At 40.5% G+C, this 23,815-nt stretch overlaps 1 protein-coding gene across 1 annotated transcript in view; it reads left to right on the top strand.

Moving 5' to 3' along the window:
- The window catches only part of FAM120A (family with sequence similarity 120 member A), a 50,761-nt gene that overhangs the window by 20,356 nt on the left and 6,590 nt on the right, over window positions 1-23,815 (top strand). Inside the window, exons 4-15 of the mRNA XM_080996725.1 lie at window positions 7,486-7,614; window positions 8,627-8,723; window positions 11,430-11,527; window positions 11,683-11,966; window positions 13,399-13,486; window positions 13,790-14,014; window positions 14,799-14,973; window positions 17,741-17,990; window positions 18,999-19,113; window positions 20,807-21,016; window positions 21,605-21,788; window positions 23,073-23,210. Coding sequence (XP_080852851.1) covers window positions 7,486-7,614; window positions 8,627-8,723; window positions 11,430-11,527; window positions 11,683-11,966; window positions 13,399-13,486; window positions 13,790-14,014; window positions 14,799-14,973; window positions 17,741-17,990; window positions 18,999-19,113; window positions 20,807-21,016; window positions 21,605-21,788; window positions 23,073-23,210 — 1,993 coding nt within the window. The remainder of the gene's footprint in view (window positions 1-7,485; window positions 7,615-8,626; window positions 8,724-11,429; window positions 11,528-11,682; window positions 11,967-13,398; window positions 13,487-13,789; window positions 14,015-14,798; window positions 14,974-17,740; window positions 17,991-18,998; window positions 19,114-20,806; window positions 21,017-21,604; window positions 21,789-23,072; window positions 23,211-23,815) is intronic.

The following is a 23,815-nucleotide window of genomic DNA, read 5'->3' as shown; positions in this document are numbered from 1 at the left end:
ATACATATAACTAGCTTTGAAGTGGGTTTTGTTTTTGTTTTTTTTTTTTTGTTTTTACAGTCAAGCAGTATATACATTTTATTAAATAAATCAATACTGAAGGAGAAAGTTGCCAAATTTTTAAAATGTGTCAATCCTTATCCTGTTTTATAGCAACCTTTCAGCATGGGAAATGCTAGTAACTGCTTAAGTTTGGATATAATGTACTGTAGCCTTTTCGTAAATTGCAGGCTTTGCCCAGTTCTTCATAGAAAGAACTCTATGTGAGTGGTTTTGAAGCTCTGTCTTCTGTATGAGGCAATTTTCAGATAACCATCAAAGATGAAAATGTTGGGAACTGTAATTATTAATGGCAAATAGCATTTTCCTTAGGGTATTGGCCTCATGTTGTAGCAGTTGAACAGTTTTTATAGCTGCGCTATGCTGTTTAAAATGCAATCTTACAGTAGGCCATTTTCCACAGAGAATTCCTTTCTTGAGAGTGAATAGCGGTTGCCTTGCCACCCAGCTTTCTGAATGGGGTCTACTGTTGCCCTTGCTTTTCAGGTAATATTTTGTTCTCAAATTTCACATGTGTTCCCTACCCCCACCAAATTTCATGCTGGAGAGACTGGAATTATAGATGCTTTAAAACCAGTTTTTGTTTAGCTAATCTTACTTATTGATTTCCTACACCTAAGTGCTGTCAAGTTCAGCGTTCCCAAACTGTTTAGGTTTGTCAACCTTTTTGCAAACAAAATTTATGCTGCTGTTTGTGTGAGGCTTCAAGTTAAACTTCTGAAATAAGCACTAGTCAGACGTACTGATTTGCTGCTCCCCCCACCCCCCTCCACCAAATCATTTATCATGAGGTGATATAAAAAGTATGACTTTTTGCTCTGTAAAAACTGCAAGGCTCACCTTGTATTTTGGCAAGAAAGAGTGTGCAACTTGTGCAGCGTTGACCATTGGTTCATCTTGGCCAATATAGTCTAACCTAAGAGGTGGCTAACCTATGGCCCTTTAGGGCCTTCCATGGTTTGGCTGAAGAAGCAGTTGCTCATATGTAGGCTCCAAAGAGGTCAGGGCTCCAGCGTTATCAGAAGTGCAGGTCATGTGGAAGACTACACACAGTAGCTGCTCATGCATAGGTCTCCTCAATGCAGACATTCAGATCTATGTGTTGGTGCACTCCCACTTCCTGGTCACCATGTGATGTCTCCGTCGCACAATTCAAATGTGAAGAGGGTACTGTCTGCTTTAATGCATGGAGTCATGTACTACAAGGACTTCAGAAACTGAAAAGTGGTGGTGGTAAAGCCAGAGCCTATCTACAGCTCAAAAGTGAAGCCCTTATAGAAGAGGCAGACTATCCAGACATTTCTGTTCCTTAACCCTGTTTGAACCCAACGTTTTTCTGAAGCGGTGTATTGGTATGTAAGGAGGGGGAGGTTGTTGGTAGTGAGAGGGCATAAATTATAGGCTAGTTGTGTGACAACCCTCCTAATCTACAAATGAGACTTTTATATCACTTCCTCTTCTGTTCTGACTCTCCCGGTCTCTTGTATGTGTTTTCTTTCCAATAATCTTGCTGGTTACGTATATATAGTACCTTAGAATTACATGTTTGTCTGTAGTGTATTTTAACTGAAATTTAACTGAAATCAGAGCAGGGGCTGATTATGGATAATATGTTTTTCTTTGGCTTCAGGAGTGCCCTCTGGTGGTTTTAAAAGACTATGATAGCTTTTAATTTGAGGCAGTTTCCAAGAACACCACCCTGCTATGAAAAATAGCCACTTATACGTCATCTGGAAGACAAGATGTTTGAGATTCAAATGAATACTATGGCAGCTAGAGCAGGGTTGGGGTGGAGCAGCCATTTGGATATATTTGCATAAATTAAGGTCCTAATAAAAATCTTAGAAGGTTGTAAAACTTAATGGAACGATTAGAAGGTTATAAAAGTTAACCACCTAACACAGGAGTGTGGGACCTTTTTGGCCCAGCAGGAGAGATCCTTATTCTTTCCCACCCCTGTGAATCAACACACTTGTAAATCTCTGTTATCGTTATGTCACATGATTGACAGGTGAGTTACCCCACCTATCTGTCCAAGTCCGTAGTGCACTGCTTTTGAAGCGCCTTACAGCCAGCTAGTTGTTGGGCACGTTGGAACCACAGCTCAAGGGACTAGGGCAGTCTGAACATAAGGCTGGCACCCCTGTTTTCTGTAGAGATTGGCTGAGTGATCAAGTTTCCTATGGGGAACTCAGTCGAACAGCTGATCCAGCAGCATCGTCCCTGCTCCACACCTGATGTACACATAGCGTTGGATGTGGAGCAGGTGGGTGTGGTTTGGGGGAAATGATACTGTGGTGTGAATTTGGCTCACAGATCGAAGGCTCCCTACCTTTGATCTTACATGTGATATGGTAGAATGGTTGCCAGTGAGGCTACAAAGTGCATGGACATCACTGTTGTAAGTGATTTTGTGTGAAGCAAATACAACATAATTTGGGCTTTTAAAAAACCAAACTTCTTTTGGTGAAAGTTCTTGAAAATGAAGAGCTTCCTGGGATACAGCTTCACACTAATAACTTGCCACTTGGACTAGAGCCCATGTGGTTTGGGTCTTCTGTGGCAAACATTGCTAATCAGCCCCATTTACTGCCCCAGCTCTCTTGCCTGTGGTTTTTAATAACCCAAATAACATTTCTTGTAGTTCTATTTGCCTCTGAAATTACCAGTGCATCTTGGTGCCATTTGTGATCTTTCGCTGCAATGAAATACTATTCTAGTGTTAGGGCACAGATAACGGTACTGAGGTGTGATTGCCAACTTCTAGGTAGATCAGCCATGAAACCAGGTTTTGATGGTTTGCATGTAATTCTGGCACCAAAGTAAATCTGCCACATGAAGCTTCTGCTGCAGGCTTTCTTACATGATACAGGCCATGTTGGTGTTGAGCCTGGATAATTCCATTACAGGCATCTAAATAGTGAAGAAGATACTGGAAAAAGCTGGTTTTAATCAGGATTCTGAACTGGTTTAGAAGTGTCCCGGCTTAATTTCAGCCAGGGTTAACTATTTTACACATAATGGCAGGCCCTATGGGAACAGGGGGAATTTATTTCTGAGGAACAGTGTAGTAGGCCCAGGAGTTTCAGTCAAGAATATTTTTGCAAGTTCTGACATTCCTTGATAGATCACATTCAGAGGTTTAATAACCAAACATGTAAAAGAGGCTTTTGCCTGCTTGAGTCCACAGATCCATTGGGGAAGGGCTGTAGCTCAGTGGTAGAACATCTGCTTTGTGTTCAAAAAGTCCCAGGTTCAATTCCTGGCATCTCCAGGTAGGGCTGGGAGAGACTTCCTCTCCGAAATTTTGCCTGGCAGTAGAAACAATACTAAGCTAGGTGGAATATTGACCCGACTCAGTATATGTCGGCTTCCTGTGTTCCTTTGCACAAGTTTCCTGTTGAACCTGAACTGGGAAACTAGTTATCAATTTCAGAGCAGGCTGGGATATTCAAGCACTGTTTTGAAGTTGGTTTAATATCCTGCCTTATTCCAAAGCTGTTGATCCAGATGGGGAAAACTGTGATTAAATGGAAAACTCTAGTCAATACTGTAGTTAAAACTTCCTGTTTCGTTTGCTGCTTGCATGCATGAGCAAGAGGCATATTCCTATCTTGGCTTATTAAGCAGAGATACAATCACCCAAACCCTCCCTTTGTACCAAATTGCAGAAAGGCAGTTGGAGCAGCATATCTTAAACCTTTTTTTTTTTGCTAAGCAGCCCTACTAAAGATGTTTTTGTCTGGTTCCAGGCTTCTGTTAGCTTGACCGAAAGTGAGACGTTGCCTTTTATGCTGCTTCATTTCAAAAACACTAGCTAGGCTGCTATTTGAGCATCGCTGTTAAATATTCCTAATAAAATCACTCTTGAGTGGCTGCTGCCTTGTGGTTGTATCTGTAACAATCTGTCCAAGACTGAATGCCAGACATGAAGCTGCAGTATACCCGGTCAGAATGGTGATCCATCTGGCCCCAGAGTGCTTGCACTGGCAACTGTTTTCCAAGGTCTTGGGTATGGTCCTGCTTCCTAAGACCCTTTAGCTGGAGCTGTTGGACATTAAACCTGGGCCTTTGACATGAAAAACATGTCCTCTGCCACTCAACTATGGTCCCTCCCCTTGGCCATATAGGGCTTCTCTTGAAATTGCTTCCATTCACATAGAGGTGCAGCCGCCTGCATTCTAATTGGCACACATCACTTGACTCTAATTCTCTCTCCTGTACTAGCTCTTCGTTTCCTGCGCCAATTCATATGCGCAAGCCCAGATGTGCAAAGCTTTTGAAATGTATTGGATTCATAATGAAGAGTATGAGTCATTTCTTACGTCGTGTAACACTCTCTCTATGATTAACTCGGAACTCTTACCTCACTCTATACCATACATGTGCAGAATCCATGCGGCAGTGATGCAGAGAAAGGTATTCCTGGTGACTGCTCAACCAGATACGGAGTTTTCTTCTGCTGGAGATTTGCTAAAGCTTTCAGAAGCATTGAAATATGTTTTCAATTGGTCCAGCTTATAGTGATCAGAACTAAGCAGTTGCTGGAGTTTTAAAAGTGTACTGTATGATAAGTTAACAATTATTGTGTTATTGCTTGTTTCTCTGTCCTTGCGATAATATGACCTACAGTTTAAATGAATTAAACCAAACTTCTTTTGGCAGTCATGCTGGCTAAAACTGACTTTTCCAGACTCCTCTATGTCTTAGGATATTGGATGGAATCCAGCACCGTGCTGCGGTGAATGTCCCATCAGCACAGGCATTGCAGCTTCTCAGATGGAACAGTTTTCCTTCTCCTCCCCTGTGTGCTGTTCTAGGCATTCTCCAGACCAACCCAAGCCAATTTCAGGGGGGAAGAGAGGGGGGGAAAACCCCATTGTGCAAGCAGAAGTCCAAGTGCAGGGCTTGCACTGATGGAGCTCGTTAGGGGATTAGTGCCCATTACTTTTAGGACACTCTTTAAGCAACTAAGACCTCCACTGTTGCCATGATGGAAATGTAATGTAAACCTAACATTTTAGCTTTATCGAGGACTAAAAGACTTAAATTGCCACCACAAGATTAGCATATTTGTTTAGAATAAGTTCTCTGCAATCAGTAGATTTCCAGGAAAAAGCATTGATGATATTAGACCATGGAACCTCACCTGGAACTATTTGTACGTTTGTTTTAGTAATAAGCGTACATCCCACCCTTTTTTTAAAACAACACCCAAAATATTTAAATAAAACACTGTAGTGAAGCACTGTAATAAAGTACAAATGCTGATAATGAATGAATTGAATACTTTTAATTAAACAAATTTGTTGCATAGTTCAAAGAAATTTGTTTTATGGCATGTAGAGCATGATAAATTCTTTAAAACCTTCCTTGTAATAAAAGTGTTGTGTTGGGAATAACATGAATATGGCAAGTTATTTTTTAGGCTGCAATCCTATGCATATGTACTCAGGAGTAAGCTCAACTGATTAAAGTGAAGCTCGCTTATATTATTATTATTATTATTATTATTATTATTATTATTACTATTATTACTATTATTACTTTCATTATTTATTCGATTTTTATACCACCTTCCATCAAAATATCTCCGGGCTGTTCACATAGGATGCCTGTATGGAAGTGAAGGAAGCTTTTTAAATGAATGTTGAAATCAATCTTTTAAAGTATATTTTTGTGGAAGTTGTGCAAATAAAAGCCAGAGACTTTACCAACTTTGAGCTAATGTATATGTTGTAGTAAGCATAAGAAGTTCAGTGAATGCCGATGTTTATTGGTAATCCTTAAAGTCTTTTGAGGTCCATAGGAAATAGTAAACGTACTTCTCCACTGTCTCGCCGAGACAGATGCATGCCAACAATCAAAGAATCTTAAGGCAAACTGAGTGCTTTTTTCTGACAGTGACCAAATTTCATCCTCCTTTCTCTCCCATTACTGGCAAATATTTGAACAATTTCCCACAAAACTTACTCTGGACATTATCAATGAATTATTGAAACAAGAATGTCTTTGGTCAAAGACACTTGGTTGGCTTTAAAATATTTCCACTAATGTCAGAATTGTCTGAAATATTCCACTGGCTCCCTAAAATGTTAAGAACTAGTAAATGTCAGAGGTTCATAGTTTGACATTTACCTTAATACACACTTGTCCAAGGGTGCATTGATTTAAATCGGATTTCTTGTTGTGAAATTAATATATTTCCTGGGCAAGCATGCATGCTATCTGATTGCTACAATAATTAATGCGTTCGTTTGCAATTCAGAATAATCCAAAATCTTTTACCACGTAGTCTGCATCAATTGCAGAATTGGAACTGCTTTGAGAAAAGCAGCTTAGCCCTCTTTGTATGTGCTCAAGGAAGCAAAGGAAGAACACTTGTCTGCAGCTGAAATTGTATGCACAGTTATTTGTAACAAAGTTTCTTTGAACAACAATACTTCCTAGTAAATAGGCGTAGGACTGAGTTGTAAGTGTCTGGAACTTTCCAGAAGCAAGGCTGGTCGGTAGTACGCAAAAAAACCCAATGTTTCCATGAGATCATGGAAACCATTCTGCTGGTTACAGTGCCATAATTTGAAAAGTAATACATCGCAAAGTTCATGTAGCAAAACATTTGCACAAGGTCACCCATGTGGACTGTTGGAATGCTGGGTAAAATGTGGACTAGCATCTCCTAGCTTCCAGCACCTATGATGGCCTGCTAAACTCTTGTTAGGCCATAAGAACAAATAATAATTAAATAGTTCATTGTGCCATTTTCTCAACTTCGGAAGTTAGACATTTGTCCCTGTAATTTTTGCTTTATTAGAAAAATAGCCTATTTAAGATGTGTTTGCTATCAGGCCACAATTCATTTTAAAGAGACAAGTAGATTTTAACATGCTTTGTATTTAGATTTCATTTTAAACCAGGTTATTTTAGGAAAGACACCACATAATTAGAATTGTAAAATCAGTTTAAAATCGTTTACCTTTATCCACTTTGCAAACTCCTCCCAAATTACTCTTCCCATGTTTCCATTTAATTATACATTTCTTCTTCCTACTTGTTGCCATTAGCTTGAAAACCTGGCTTCCACTTGATTATGCTCACACATCCCTTATGGAAATGCTTCAGTGGCTGCCACTTAATTACTAAAGAAATTGCTGCATATTTAGATGTAGGCATCTCATTTGCTGAACAGACATGTAATAACAATTCATATTTAGAGTATTTTTTTGAGATCCTTCTTTCTATTAAAAGTCTCCTCAGAAATTGGTCACTATCTGAGATATACAAGCTTTTAAATTCTGTTTGTGTTGGTAGAATTACTCGTTAACATATTTTACAGTGGAATTTTAGTTGGTCTGCTTACTAGCTACAAAACTGAGCTATGTTAGGGAGCTGCTGTGGCATTTTAACATGTGTTTGTGTTTCTAGGTACGAGCACACCAGTTAGTTTTACCACCCTGTGATGTAGTGATCAAAGCTGTAGCTGACTATGTCCGCAATATTCAGGACACTTCTGATTTGGATGCCATAGCTAAAGATGTCTTTCAACATTCACAGGTAAGGAAGGAACAAAGATCATAGGTGTAGACTCATTTTAAAGTACAATTGTACAAATAGTCAACTTCTACTGTGTGTGTACTCATGTGCACATGCCTCCCTATCACTATTCTCTCTTATCATTGTCATGTCCAAGGATGTGTAACTTGGGTTTGCTTTTTTGGGTTCTGTAAATTTCCATAATACCGGGTACAGCTTTATGGCAATGTTAACACCAAAGACTTTTAGTAACACAAGCGTGGCTACTAACATTTCAGTTTTGGTTGTGGTTGCATTATAGGCCTGACCCTAACAGTGTTGTTGTGACCATGCTAGCTGAATAGTACTAATCATCGGGGTGGTTAAGAGGGATGGAGGGGGAAAAACAACAGATAGGAATCTCACTAGACTCCCTGTACTGCTTATCAGAAAATCCTGCATTTGAGATAATTAAACGCAGATTGTTAGACAACGAATTTCAAGAACTTAGTAGTAAAATCAGGAACAGCTTCTGTGCAAGTCTAGGGATGGTGCGATGTGAGGAGCCAGTGGCTACTTATCTCCCATTGGACCAACCTGAATCAACACAGGGCATACATGCTAGTGAGACTGAATGTGCCACCTTCGGCAACACTGTAGGGAGATTCCACAAAATAACACTCGCAGAGAGACCATGCCCCTGAGGACAGAGTCATATAAAATCAGTTGTGCATGTTCTTTTGCACTGCACATGCATCAGTTGTGCACTGATTTTTTGTTAGCAGGGAGTGGCATTCAGATGAATGTAAGTTAGCGTTATGTTTACTCAGGATAGGGATAAGATGGAGATAGTAGTCAGGTTTCTGCAACATACAGTGAAGATTTGTGAATGTTATACAACCTTAATTTAATAGTTAGATGTAAATTTTGCTGAGCGATTTTATTGTACTGAATCTTACTGGAATCTATATGCCCATAAAGGTTTGAAAAATGAGAATACTAGTTCGTGTGTGTGTGTGTGTAATTTTAATAAAGCTTTTAATATGTCTTTTAGTCTAGAACGGATGACAAGGTTAAACGATTTAAGAGAGCAGTTGCATATTATTCAGCAACCAATAAGCCTATGCCATTTCATCCACCACATTACCTAGGTAAGTGTTGAAACTTACTTTGAGTTGAGTATGATACTGAGAATTTGGTTAAACAGTAGGAGATGGCCTACACCAGGGAGGAGATGGGAGACAATAGAGAAATCGTACAACATTTATCCTATTAAATCAGTCAGATTTCACTTTGATATCCTGGATCAGTAGGCAATCTGACCCAGCTGTGGTACCTAGCAGGCACTCTTGTGTCTGCTCTAAGTGTTCCACTCGCTGCTGTCAGAGAAGTTCTGGTCAGTTGAAACTGATGTTACTTATTGGCAGATTAGCTTGTGCACAAGCAGATGTTGGCTTCTCTGCTGTGGTTAGTCACAAGCTCTGGCTTGGACATAACATTAAGCCAGCTAGTCTGTGGTTTGCGCCCCCACTGGGGGAGCAGAGTGTGAGTGCTCAAGTCAGTGTTGCACCCAGACATGGTCATTGTCTGCTGTGGACCTTTTCTCTGTGATTTCATGCCTCTGACCCAGAGCTTTCCAAACTTTTCATGTTGGTGGCACACTTTTTAGACATGGATCATTTTGCGATGCAGTAATCCAGTTTTACTAGCAAACTAACCCTGGGAGGAGTTCAGGGAGCGTTTGTGTGACACACCTACACACAGCAGCCGACACACTAAAGTGTCACGATACACAGTTTGGAAAGCTCTGCTCTGACAGCTTCTTTGCCACGTACATGGCAATACTTGATGCAGATTTAGAAAGGCAGCCGGTGAAAAGGGGGATTCCTGGGTGAGGTTATTGCTTGCTTTTCTCCTCCAGGATAGCATCCTATTTTGAAATGTTCTTGTGTGTAAGAGAGTGTGCGCATATGTGACAGTGTGTCTCTTTGTACAGAAATTCCTTTGAGCAAAGTGAATTTTGCTTCAGAAACAAGATCTAAAGAGCTTACACTAACTTTATCCTGGATAAGTTTTACATCAGATTATTATACACAAATACTGAGACTAGTCTTAACTATTTCTGAAAATGTTAGTGGTGTGCACCAACTACAATATTCAGTTTGGCCCCTGATTTGGGAAACAGCCCCCACTTCTGTCCAAGATGCTTTATAGGGTGCACAGTTCAGCTTTGGGTTCATTCAATCTGCTCACCACCCAGATAGCTATTGGAAAGGGGGGGGGGGGGGGAGAAAGGCTATATAAACTTTTTTCCTTTTTGGTGGAAGTGAATGAAATTTGCAGGTACACTAGCCCCTCCTGAGTAAAAGAGCATGCCAAATTTCAGAAAAATAAATCCACGGGCTTTTGTGCTGGATATCTTTCCACATTGATTTTGGGGTAAGAAAAACTAAAAGGGGCTTGCTTTCTAGGTAAAAACATTTTCTTTGATTCCAGCTTGACCCGTCATTCCACTCAGGTTTCATGATAAGCTTAGAGATACTATTTTTGTATTCAGCAGACACACATCCTGTAGGGGTTTTTTAAATGCCCTTTTTGATGAGCTACCGTGATGCATTTCCAGGGATCCCCACTTCACCCTTGGTGTCTCGTACAAATCCTGCTTTCCCACTGCCAAGGCTTTCCTCTATGCTTTGGAATTTGTCTGAATACAGTGTACAGCCCTATTAAATAAAGAGGTAGAAGAGCACTGTGGTCATTTGTCATAACTAACTGTTCTAGTCTACACATGTAACCATATGGAAATCTAAAACTAGAACTTTTAATAAAGGTAACATTTGTTGCATTAGCGAAATAGTTTTTAAAATAGAAAATGCTTGGAACTGGGGCAAAACACCATCTGGATAAATGTCAGTTCCCCATCTGTGGGTTTTGTCTGTTCTGAAGTGATGTCACCTCACCTCAGTTTGCTGTGGAAATCACAGTAATTTGGGCTTGATCACACAGAATAGTAAGTTCTGCAAGACTTGCCTTTTTACGCCAAGACAGCCACACAATAACCTACCTATTCTGAGATAAGCTATCTTGTCAAAATGGTACAGATTTGAGTTAGTTTTACTTTTCTGTCTCCCAGGTTGATGGGTAACATATAGAAATCAGTTCTCTCTCTTCTGGAGAAATCCTACATAACAAGTCTTCATTAGACTAATTGAAAGCAGATATATTAATGGCTGTAAAGTGTTGTTTGAACTTGGTTTTCTCTTACATGATGTATCCATCTTCATGTGCCTGACTCTCTTCAAGTCTTGAATTCTGACCGACAGAGAGAAATGTGTTACCAATCAAAAAGACTTCTTAATAACTCGTTGCTGAGACAGTATCCTGGTTAAAGTGAGAAAAGACTTCAAAGACTTCATATTTGTTCTTCTGTTCTTGCGTGTTGCGCATGAACTGAGGATATTAAAAACAAACCACTTCAGAACTGGATGCAGAATTAAAATTGCTACACTTCCTGTTCTGTGGGGATATAGAAAGTAAACAATGGATACTAAAATGGTGGGAGTGACTGTAACATAAACAGAACAGGAACAGATAGTGGAAAGAAAAAATAAATGATCAGACTAGGAGGAAGTGAATGTGTCTCCTGAGAGAGGCAGAAAATGAAACAAAACTGACAGTCAGTGTGTGTTGAAGTAACCTGTACTATAGGAAATGAGGTCAAAGCTTTAAAGAACAAAAGCCTAATATCAGGCATTTGTTCTTACATGATTACTTTTTCCTATTGAGGATTCACCTAAAATGCAACTCTGGCCAGGCTGTGCATGAGACTGAATTTGTTTTGATTTTTCCTGTACTAGCCAGACCAAATCAATTTGGAATGCCGGGTATAGTGCCACCGTATGTCTCTGCTCAGATGCTTAACATTCCACAGACCCCTCTCCAAGCAAAACATGTGGCAAGTATACTCTGCTTTTTCCTCTTTCTCCCCACCAGCACCCTTCAATTGTTTTTGAGAAATGTGTGTCGCACATATATAGAGTATGAGCAGTTTGCTCTGATTTATGAAGAAGCAGCTATAATTTATAATATACTTCCCCCCCCCCTCTTTAGGCCCAGCATATGTCTAGTCAAGGTAATACCCAAGGTCAGGGTCCATATCCCTATAGCCTCTCGGAACCAGCCATCACCTTGGATGCAGGTGGGAAAAATATTTCTGAGCAGAACAACTACAGCAACATTCCTCATGAAGGAAAACATACACCACTATATGAACGATCCTCTCCAATAAACCCAGCTCAGAGTGGGAGCCCCAATCATGTGGATTCAACATACTTTCCTGCCTCTTCTACATCATCATCTTCAGACAATGATGAAGGCAGTGGCAGCGCTGTGAAGTAAGTACATCATGTGTTTCTAGCAAGAAAGTTGCTAGTAGCGTCTTTGAATTTACTGTCGCAGAGAAATGTTCCTGCACCTGCTGTTGTTTCTATATTCAGTTGATGTGATCTACTTAATTGTAATGTATTTTGTCTTTGTTTTGTTAATGCTGGTGGCACAGAAATGTTTTCAGATAAATGAGGAAAATTTAAAAAGTAAACTAATCTTGTATCAGCCAAGATGTAGAGGTTATTAAATTTTTGCTATAACAATGTTTATTAGTTGTGTGTATGATGTGCAGGGTAGGAAGTGTATAAGCTTATACCAGACAATGTTAAGTGTTGGATCCTTTAAAATGATTGATTTGTGAAATAGGTAGAGAGCAGAGGCAACAGTATTTGGCTTCCCAATTTCCCCTGGTTGGCTAAAGAGAGTGAAGACTTATTTCAGAAATTAGTTTATATCAGTTAGAAGGTTAGTAGCCCAATTTTTACTGGTATGTGCATGTGCCTATGTTAGCCATTTTTCACCTAAGGGGGGGGGGGGAGCTCTTTTGAATATACAGTCATACCTTGGGTTAAATATGCTTCAGGTTGAGCGTTTTCAGGTTACGCTCTGCGGCGACCCAGAAGTAACGAAACGCGTTACTTCCAGGTTTCTCTGCTTGCGCATGCGCAGACGCTCAAAATGATGTCATGCACGGAAGCAGCAAGACGCGACCCACAGACACGCAGTCGCGTGTTACGTTCTACTCAGGATACGAACGGGGCTCCGAAACGGATCCCGTTCACATCCAGAGGTACCACTATATATAAAACTTCATTGCCTGATCACCTGGAGACTACTCTTACTTGCCATAGGCCATCAGGTAAGTGGCTGTTCACCTGTCAACTTTACACAACTTAGGGTGCAAGTATCACCCCTAACAACGAACTTATGCAACAATCTTATTTTTGTTCCATCCTTTTAATAAATTCCCACGGATACTTACAAAAATCCAAGATGAAATAATATGATATAATTAAAACATACAACAAGTACACTAAAAGCAGCAGTTTTAAAAGAACAGCTGCACTTAAGCCAAATTAAAATGCCTGGGGAAACAGAAAAGCTCTTTGTGTAGCACTTGACATTAGTGTTAAGCACCAGATGAGACGTCCTGGAGAAAGTATTTTGGCACCACAGGCTCTCTTCCAGGTGGAAGCGAACCTAGAAAAGGACCTTTGCTGAAAACCTTAGCACATGGGCAGTTTCATGTGGAGATACATGATATCACTGGTGCCCTCGACTCAAACCATGAAGGTGTGCTAAGGGTCAAAAACACTTTGAATTGAGCCTGGAAACAAACTCTGCAAATACAAAGGGTTGTGTTTATCTTGATACTATTTAACAGTACCTTTGAATTATAATTCTGAAAATAAAAATAGTGTGGCATTCTTTCCTCTCCAGTCATGTTGGTGGGAACAAATTGCGCTGGGAGAAAACAGGAACCCAGTCAGAAAATCAAGGACGTGGGGATCCAGGAGACCAAACAAAGGTACAGTCCTTCTTAGCACTATAGTCTGTGTTGATTAGACTTTATATGCACAGCTGAATCCTGTGATTTTTCTAAAAATAATAAAACTGCTTTTGTAAGGTGAAATTTGAAAAGCTCTTGACACCTGAAGGGCAATGAGCTCTGTGCATGCATGCATATGACTTTTAACTTCATTTGCAAGTATATTCAAATTTTACTTTCAAAAAATATCTTAGAGATGCTTGATATTTAGTTGCAAAGCTTCCACGTTTAAAGCTAAAGGAAGATGTTCCTGTTATAGATTACTTTTTATGTATATTACAGGCAGAAGGTTCCTCTACTGTTTCTTCAGGAAACCAGGCAGCTGAAGTTAAAGGGAACCAAGTCAATAGTGCACAAATCCCATGTCTGTTGTCAATGCCCACCAGGAACCATATGGATATTACCACTCCTCCATTACCACCTGTAGCACCAGAAGTATTAAGAGTGGCAGAGCACAGACACAAAAAGGGGTTAATGTATCCCTACATCTTTCATGTTCTAACCAAGGTAAGGTTTTCGGAGTTTTAAGTAGCACCATAATCCTAAAAGGATTGGTGAATGCTTGCTGTTGTCCCTTGCTTTTAATTAATTAGTGCAAACATAGCTGAAGCCCTGGTGCTTCTAAAGCTTTCCTTTCCTGGGGTTTCTAAAAATGTTTAGAACTCCCCCTTCTCCCTTTGAAATGCCATGCCATACCAGGGGAGATGTGAAGATTCTTGTATGCACTGGAATGCCTTCTGCTGTTGCACTCCCAAGATTCTGTAGCCTGTATATGTTAAAATAATTTAATAGCATTTCTGACTTCTTGCCCCATCAACCTATTTATGTCTGGCAACAGAGCCTGCTGGGCTTGACCCAAATGACATAAACAGGGTACTTCCACAGAAGTGGAAGAGACCCTGTTTCCCCTAATGCTGTTGAGAAAAACAGGACCATTCTTTTCTTCACAATTTACAAGTTATTCATCTGTGGGTCCTGATGTCCACAATTTTTAGGACCTTGATCTCAGTGTGCTTCTGTGGTGACTGGCTTGCACCAGCATCAAGAAGTCCTCCAGGCAACTGTCCTCAGGCTGAACACTGGATAAAAAACGAATCAGTTAATCAACTAATGAGATTTTAGGTCTTGAATTATTTTTATTACGAAAAACGTATTCAAGACTTTAACGCAGAGTGGTTTCTTTATATTGTGCATTTTATCATAGCTAATAGGTGCTGAGAGCTATACTACTACTACTAATGCTGGAATCTGCAAGAGTTTGTATGCTACTAATCATTTTGTTCATGTACAGGGTGAAATTAAAATTGCAGTTTCTATTGAAGATGAAGCAAACAAAGACCTGCCTCCTGCTGCTCTTCTTTATAGGCCAGTTCGTCAGTATGTTTACGGTGTCCTGTTCAGTTTGGCAGAAAGCAGGAAAAAAACTGAGAGGCTTGCCTTTAGAAAGAACAGACTTCCTCCAGAATGTATGTATCTGCCTTCTACTATTATTGCTGGCTGAGCTCAGACATCATACCAAACTATAGTTTGCACCAGCCATGTTTTAGAGTGTCATTTGAGCCAAACGTATAGGCATCTATGTTTTAGAGCTACTGGACTGCTTTCATTTTTCATCTGTTCAGCCCTCCTATGTTATCTATTTATTTTATTTAAACAGGATTTATATACCGCTTCATCATCTATAACCTCAAAGCAGTTTACATATTCCACGTGGGCAACAGACGTCCACTTGCACAATGGAACTTCCCCCCTTCCTCCTCACCCTTGTCACCTGCTGTGCACCCTCAAAATCTGCTCCAGAGCCTCAGGAGTAGATTCGGGTTGGAGGAGTCATGGGGACTGAAGAGGAAGAAGTCCTGTTGTGCAAGCAGAAATCCATTCCCATAGTGTTGGATACAACCAATAGAATGCAATTAAAAGATTCTGGAGGAGAAACAATGGCCACAGCTATGGTTTATCAGTTCAGACATCACTGTCATTGTCAGTATAGCTGTAGTTTCTGATTAATGGATTTCTGACTGATTAAAAAATGGGTTTGTTAATTCAGATAACATCCAAAATTAGTTAAGCTTGGTATAATGTTTGAACAGAGTCAGCATTTCCTTATAAAGCTTTATATACCACTTTTCTACTACAGTCTAAACAGCAGTTCTTTGAATTTTGCTACAAACACAAATCTTAAAACTTACTAATGCAGTTGTAAAACAGTAGCAGCAAAAGACAACATTATCTGTAGCTGAAATACAATATTTCATTCTTCCCCGACCTTGTTGGAGGAAAATGTATATATAATCATAGCACATTATGAATTCAATTTTGAAGTGACTTCTGGGTTACTTTAAAAAGTGAGTGTGTTGGAGGATTGAACTAAGTGCATTGTTAGGTTGTATTTTGTGTAAAATAGGCCTCTATCCTGAATGTTGACACAAACAGTTAAGCAATAACCTTGACAGGACAGCACCAAACATGGGTTTTTTCTTGCAGATATGTCAAAATCTATAAAACTACTAGAAATATAATGAGTTAAGTCTCAATAATCCTGTCTGTAGGCATCTTTGGATTATTCTTTTTGGTGCCTGCTTAAAATATTTTTGTTTAGGCAACCCTATCCAGACATGTAGAAGTTACATGTGCTCTGGGTTTTTTTAGCCATTACTGATTTTAATCACCTTTTGAATGTTTTAAAACATTTGTTTTTAACTTTTTATAGAGAATATTTTATTTTATATTTTTGTAAATCGCTTAGAGGTTTTCGTACAATAAAGCAGTATATACCTTTTGTTAAATAAAACAAAATAGGAACTACAGAACCGTCTAACTTGTGAAATGAAATCTTTTCTGAACCCAGTATTTCTGTTAACGTTTAGTATCTTGTATTCAGCATAGCTGGACAAGAAGAGCTTGAATATGTACCGTGCATAAATGTCCACCTATTGGACACAATTCACTGGAAACATGTCCTGCACAAGGTCCTCTGAAATTAATTCTTCTGATACAACTCAGACCAAATTCACACCAGAGTGGCATGGGATCTTTTGCCATTGCCTGTGCTGAGTGGGAAGGAACCATACCATTTGAGATGAAAACACTGTTCTGGAAACCTGGCAGGGGACAAGCGGGCAGAAGGGGTAAGCACCCCATCTCTTGCCCCCCACTCCTCATCTGCACGTGGTCCCTCCAATGCTGCTTTGCAGAGGGCAAACAGTGGCCTGGGTTTCCAAGTGTGAGTAGGCTACAGAATGTGTAGTTCTGGCCTTAGTCTGGCTTTCAGAAAACAGCTTTTCTGATATTCCCCAGAAGGCAGAGGTAAGATTTCTGTCTTCTGCATTTCAATCTCAATATTGGTTTGCAGTTTTAAAGAGTGTAACAAGATGGCAGTAGTGCTTGGCATACTCTACAAGTCCTGCAAAAGCATCAAGCCTGAAGGGAGAAGCAGAATCTTACGGAATGCAGAAATGACCATGCACCAATATTGTTTAACCAAGCTTCACCTTAGTTTTTGGCCTTTGCAAATCTCCATTAAGAAAATACATACAAGCAAACCCACCCATCCCCATTTACATACGTTCAGTATGTGCACAGCTGTGCATACACACATTGCACCAAACCCGGAAGTGACCCGAAAAGTCACAAAAAGGGGCAGAACAGGGTATTTGCAGGTTTTTTCAATGGGGTTTCAAATATACGCAATTTCACTAACACACGCGATGTCTCGAAACGTAACCCCCGTGTAAATGAGGGGGTTGTCTGAGCTGACTTGGATGCTGTAGGTTAGTTTTCTGTTCAAACAAGGGGTGATAACAGTTCGCACCAACTCCCCTCTACCTGTTGCCCCCTGTACCATATCCCATACTTTTTTCTAGTATCCCCTTTCTTCCAGAAGCAGATTTAGAGGAAATGGACAGGAAAGCTGTATTCTGTTCACAAATGGAAAGTTAGAATTCAGGCCAACATACAATAACTTCCAAGATCAGGTAGAATCAGAGCTGGAAAGAGCCAAGTCTTGTCTTTCAATACATTTGACTCGTCCAATGGCATAGCCAGCCACCAACCTGCAATTTCAACTTAGGTGTTAATGCATTTCATAGAAATCCGGGAGATATAAAAATTATCAAGTGTTGTCCACGCAAATTAAACTGTATATGAGTAGCTTAAATATGCTGGCTGGATTTCAGCCTTGATAAATGTGTACAGAAGTTGAAAGTATTTGGTTTCCTTTTTTTCATTCTGTAGTCTCACCGGTGATAATTAAGGAATGGGCTGCTTACAAAGGAAAGTCCCCCCAGACTCCTGAGTTGGTAGAAGCTCTTGCATTTAGGGAATGGACCTGTCCCAATTTGAAGAAACTGTGGCTGGGGAAGGCGGTAGAGGACAAGAATCGACGCATGAGGGCTTTCTTGGCCTGTATGAGGTCAGACACACCAGCAATGCTCAACCCATCTAATGTGCCCACTCACCTTATGGTGCTCTGTTGTGTATTACGGTGAGTACATTGACTGGATTTTTGTGTAGAATAAACACTCATCTAGAGCCACAAGATAGCCACCTGCTCTTATCCAAGGGTCAGCAACCTTTTTCAGCAGGGGGCCGGTCCACCATCCCTCAGACCTTGTGGGGGGCCAGACTATATTTTGAAAAATAAAAATGAATGAATTCCTGTGCAGCACAAATAACCCAGAGATGCATTTTAAATAAAAGGACACATTCTACTCATGTAAAAACACACTGATTCCCGGACCGGCTGGATTGAGAAGGCGATTGGGCCACATCTGGCCCCCGGGCCTTAGGTTGCCTACCCCTGCTCTAATCCATTCACAGACAGAGGTTTCCTCCCATGAGCAATTCCAGTCTCATTGCTGGAACAGGTTTTTCATGGCTCCGCTCTCCCATTTCAGCCCACTGTACCACCTCAAAATTTGTTCCTGAGGGCTAGGTAGTCTGGAGTGGCTTGGGATATGGGGCTGGAGATCCGTAGGTAGAGGCAGCATCAGTGGTGACCATCCCTGTTGCATGAGTGCGAGAAAATCTTAGGATTCAAGTCCAGGTGTCTTGCCCTTAACTTTGGCAAGTGAATGCAAACCATATGGCTTAACTAATTTAATCTAGCATTAATAATATCTCTATGATGACGTAGTTTTACATGCTCTTCCAAGCTTAGTGTGCTTGAATTTTTCATATTAAATATACTGATCTAATATACACCAGGGTTTTTATTGTTGCCACAACGCTAGCTTAAGAAGCCTACTGTAAAGCACTTCTTAATTTCATTGATTTCAATAGCAGAATTAAGAATGGAATGTAAATGTCTCCCAATTAAAAAAACAATGGGACTTTTAAGTGCTAACTTTTTGCAGGTTTGTGCCAAGTATTGTTATGTCATTACATAATTTCCATGTGGTTGTGGGACTTTCAATTCCTATATGCAGAAATTATAAGCAATGGTACCACAGCTTTCCAAGCAATGTTGATTCAGTGCTGTCTGTCTCTGTAGATATATGGTGCAATGGCCTGGGGTTCGGATACTTCGTCGCCAGGAACTTGATGCCTTCCTGGCTCAAGCTTTATCTCCAAAACTATATGAACCTGACCAACTACAGGAACTAAAGGTGACTTTAGAACTTTGCTTCTGTGGGGCTTTTAATCCATACTTAATACAAGCAATCCCATTTCTTTGTCAGTACTCTTAACTTAATCCATATGCGTGTGTTATGCAAGTGTAAGTGTGTGTCTGTGAGAGAGTGTGAGTGAGAGAAGGGGTTCTGGTTTCAACTCCAAGTGAACTCTAACTTGTTCATCGTAATTGTGATATCATCTATTCACTTCTTTACTTGGTATTTTATTTCCTTTGCATCTGTAGCTTTCAAACTTGTAATAAAGGGTTTCCCAAGAATATATCACTTTCCTTGATTCTCTCTTTTTCCCGTGGAACCCCTGTGTGTCAGCTATAAACCAATATATCTTTAATTATTTCATGGAACTAATTGTGCATCTTCTGTTCAGGAAATAGTCACTTTAATTATAGTCACTTTAATTAGCCGACCCTACTGGGTAACCCTAGGGTTTTAGTGCCTAACCTTGAAACAGAGGGGTTTGGACTTCTGCTAATTACGTATACTAGTCAAAGTTCTGTCCCATCTCAAAGGAGTCATTGTTTTTGTTTGCCTTGTCTATTGCTTCCCTTTCCTCACCTTCTCTACTTTCCTGGTCCCCAGTCCGTCCCCCATCACTGCCCACTGCTTTCTTGCTAGCAACTTATACTTCCTTAGAGAGGTATACCTCCCACCATGGCTCTCTAGCCCATCTCACTATCCAAAAAACAAAGAAAACAAAAGAAGAAACAGCCTATTGCGGACCGTGCATGCTCAGTGCACACAAAATGCTGAACTCAGGGAAGAGGGTGGGAAACCAGGGAGAAGGGAAATGGAATAGAGTGGCCAGAACCCTGGACAAAAGTGTTACATTTTGTTGCAGGACCTCTTTTTCTTTTTTTAAGCTAAATATACTGGTAAGAAGTGATATGCCTAAACTTTTACTGCGGTTGTTTGCTATTCTACTAACTGGATTAATAAAGATCTGCATCTCTAATTTCCATAGTACTTTCTGCTAATCAATACATTCATTTCTCATGGGGTTGCTTTGTTTTAAATATTTTCTTACTCATAACTTGTTTCGACATTCTTTTTCTCTCCCAGCCCCATGCTGCCATACAGTGAGGGTGGTCCTTTTCTAGCTTGTCTTGCCACAGGGAGAAGTGGAACAGCCAAACTGATCCCGGGACTGTTCAGAATCCAGTGCCCATGGCAAACCTAAGTCCTTTGTTTTGATACGGCTTTTTTTAAGCATTTCCAAATAGATTGCATTCCTAAATTAACTGTGGAATCTCTAGGTTTGGCCATTCATTACCCCTATTGTGAAGGAGGGGCCTGCAAGCCTTATCTCTTCCCACAAACAACCTAGGAGGGAAGGAGAAGGGGAAAAAGTAGAGTTTTCTAAATAGCCTGCTTTCTTGTACTAGTTTTTCCACAGTGGTCAAGTCCTGAAAAAACAGTTATCTGCAATTTACTTGTATTTGTATTAAATAGTCTGCAGTGGGCACATTTTTCAGATACAGAGAAATGTTTAACTACACACAGGCAGACTATTTTAATGGGCTTTAAGTAAGTTTAACTTAACTAGCAGGTGCAAGATCATGTGGCTTTACCTGTACTCTTCCAGTAATAAGCTCTTAATAAGTGTGCTTGAAGCCAATAACTTTGTACGGCTGGTAGTCAACTGCGGTTTCATTTTCTGTCTTCCAAGATTGAAAATTTAGATCCTCGAGGAATTCAGCTGTCAGCATTGTTTATGAGCGGTGTTGACATGGCATTGTTTGCAAATGATGCTTGCGGGCAACCGATTCCTTGGGAGCATTGTTGTCCATGGATGTACTTTGATGGGAAGCTGTTCCAGACCAAGCTCATCAAAGGAACCCGGGAGAAAGTTCCTCTCATTGACCTCTGTGATGGTCAGGTATGTTCGCTCCTCAGGGGTCTTTTATGCCTATGGAAATTTCACTAGTTTTGAGTCAAGTTAGTCAGTTGCAAATCCCTTTGGTAAAAAATAAAATAGAATGCTTACTTTAAATAAATCATATTTGGTAATTAGATTGACTTAATTTGGAGGGCTATTAAGTCAAAAGGTTGGTGAGTCATACTTTATCTAACATATGTTCATGTGCGTAAATAAAAAGAGCTTGACAAATTGAATTGACCCTGTCCCACTAAAGATCCTGGTCCTGTTTGAATACAGAATACTATGTTTATGAGTTTAAGACCTGATGCTGATTCTTGATTGATAAATGATTTTGTAGAATAGCATATTTGAATTTAGAAGGGGTCAGTCAGAATATTTAGCTTTCTAGAATAAACATGTAAGAAATATGTTGGTTTCTCAAGATACTCCTTCTGTCACCACTCAGAGATGCTGACATGGGGCTGGGCTCGATCTTCTTCCTGTGAACTGTAGGAAGGAAGACGTTGACCAGAACAGGGTTTGGACCAAGAGGCACCTCCCATTTGTCGTTCAAATGTGTTTGTGCTGTGTGTTTTTTTATTGTAGACTGAACAAGCTGCCAAGGTTGAAAAGATGCGCCAGAGCATCCTCGAAGGCTTAAATTTCTCCCGGCAGAACCATCCACTCCCTTTTCCTCCACCGCCTGCCATGCCTTTTTATCCAGGTTCTGTATACCCTCGGCACTTTGGGCCACTTCCACCACCTCAGGGCAGAGGCAGAGGCTTTCCTGGTAAGCATGTGTCACTGTTAACATGTAGCATTTCATCCAAAATAAATTTTGACAGTGTTATTAGTATAATTAGGCAGGCTTGCCTGGAGCCATCGTTCTATATCTTTAGGCATCAGGCAAAAACTTCCTCTATAACCAGACCTTTGGCCATTAACTATCTGTGGCCTTTTAGAAGTGTGGGGGGGGGTGTTTTAAATGTATTTCTCTTTCCCCCTAAGTTTTGATGTATCTGTGTTGGGTGGCAGGTTTGTTTGGTTTGTTCTAAGTCTCTTTGGGTGGCCTTGGACAAGGTAAAGCAACTAACATATTTAATAAATAATAATCACTATAATACTATTTGTATAGTGCAGTACTGTGGGATATGTTTCCTTATTTATATGGTTTAGCACATAAACATGTTTACCATCTATAACAATCATGGCATTTGTCATTGTGTGTTAAGTAACTGAAAACCTGGGGGGGGGGGGTTTGTCAGCTGGTGCTCCCTGTAAACTTGTGGACCACCAGATCCTTGAGTTTTACAGGATACCAATGAGTCTTATGGTCTACCATTGCAAGCTTTAATGCAGTGGTGGTTTCTTGTGGCCCCCAGATAAAATAAAGGAAATTCAGAAGGAGGCATCACTTTTGGTCTGTCTGTTTGGAAGCGGTTATGAGGAGGGTGTGTTACCCATGGGTGGGGGGGAAGGCAACCCGAGTGAGGGTGTACGCCTCAACAATTCACATATAACCCAGAATGGTTGGAGACCCCTCCCCTTGCATCGTCATACTTGATGTAAAGTTCATGCTTCTGTATGTCTGACAACTGGGAAATATCGTCTGGTCATCGTCTGACACGATGTGGAGGCAGTATAAATACAGTAGAATATATTGCAGTACAGTCTGTTGCATGATCACATTAGTGTCTTAAGGTTTATGTTTAACTGCCATGACCTCCTTATAAAATGACATACTTAAAGTGACATATAAGCCAACGGTCCAAAATGGTGGATAGGGTCCATATCTTCTGCCTGTTGAAGAATTCCTGTACAACAGGCGGTCAACTGTAAATTAAAAAATTGTTGACAAACTCTCTATGTTCACCAATTTCTGGTTGGGCGATGGGACTTCCATGTTTGCTCTTGGGTGCTAAATCAGCATATTCTCAATGTGCAGCCCTGTGCTTTTGGAGGGAAACTGTGGTCACACCAGCAGAGGTCAATAGCTTATTTTTCGGGGGAACTCCTGTATGTCCCCCTTCCCCCTCACGGTTTCCCCCTGTCTCTTTCCCTCTGGGTCTCACAGGAGTCTATGGCTTTGGAGGCCCCTATGGGGAAACAGTTGCAACAGGCGCTTATCGAGCCTTCCGGATGGCTGCTGCAGGAGGACACTCCGGAGCCTTCTCTGGCAATGACGGCAACAGGACTAGCAAGTTTCAGGGCGGTAATTATGCCAAACCCCTTTTCTTAACATCTTATGGCAGTCGCCTTCTTCACCTCACCCTGGTCTGAGATTTTTAAACAGGGACCTCCTTGCTTTCTCTCTCCATCCCTCTCTCCTGTAACCAAACGCAGCTGTCATTTTGCTGTACAACCTACCCCCTCGGATTGCTGTCACGTCGTTCACTAACGCCTATTACTCAGAACTCTGTGACATGCTACAGGAGTCACATTCTCGCCTCCAAAATTAAACGCACACCTGGTGAAATGCACGTATTCTTTTAAAGGTTTGTTTCCAATTTTTGGACAAACAATTTTTTCAAAGGCAACATGCGCTTCAAGACTGGGGTTTTTTGCTTGTTTTGAAATCAGCTGCGGGATAAATACTTTGGAAAATAAAAGTAGCAGGAAACATTGCTCAGTGTTGCTGATGTTTTATTTGTAAGTAGCTCATAGGTGTTCATGTTTCAGAAGCTGGGCATGCACTTCTGAAGGGAACAGAATTTTCCCCAATTTCCTCCTTAAAAAATAAAATAAAATAGTGGAACAGGAAGGCCCCCCCCCCCCCGCATTTTAATTACTTCCAACAAATTCCTGCAAGCTCTCTAA

Source organism: Podarcis pityusensis (genome assembly GCF_964106645.2).
Source record: "Podarcis pityusensis genome assembly, chromosome: 2".
Taxonomy (NCBI): Eukaryota; Metazoa; Chordata; class Lepidosauria; order Squamata; family Lacertidae; genus Podarcis; species Podarcis pityusensis.
The sequence above is the reverse complement of the archived record's forward strand: the minus strand, read 5'-3'. Positions and strand labels throughout refer to the sequence as shown.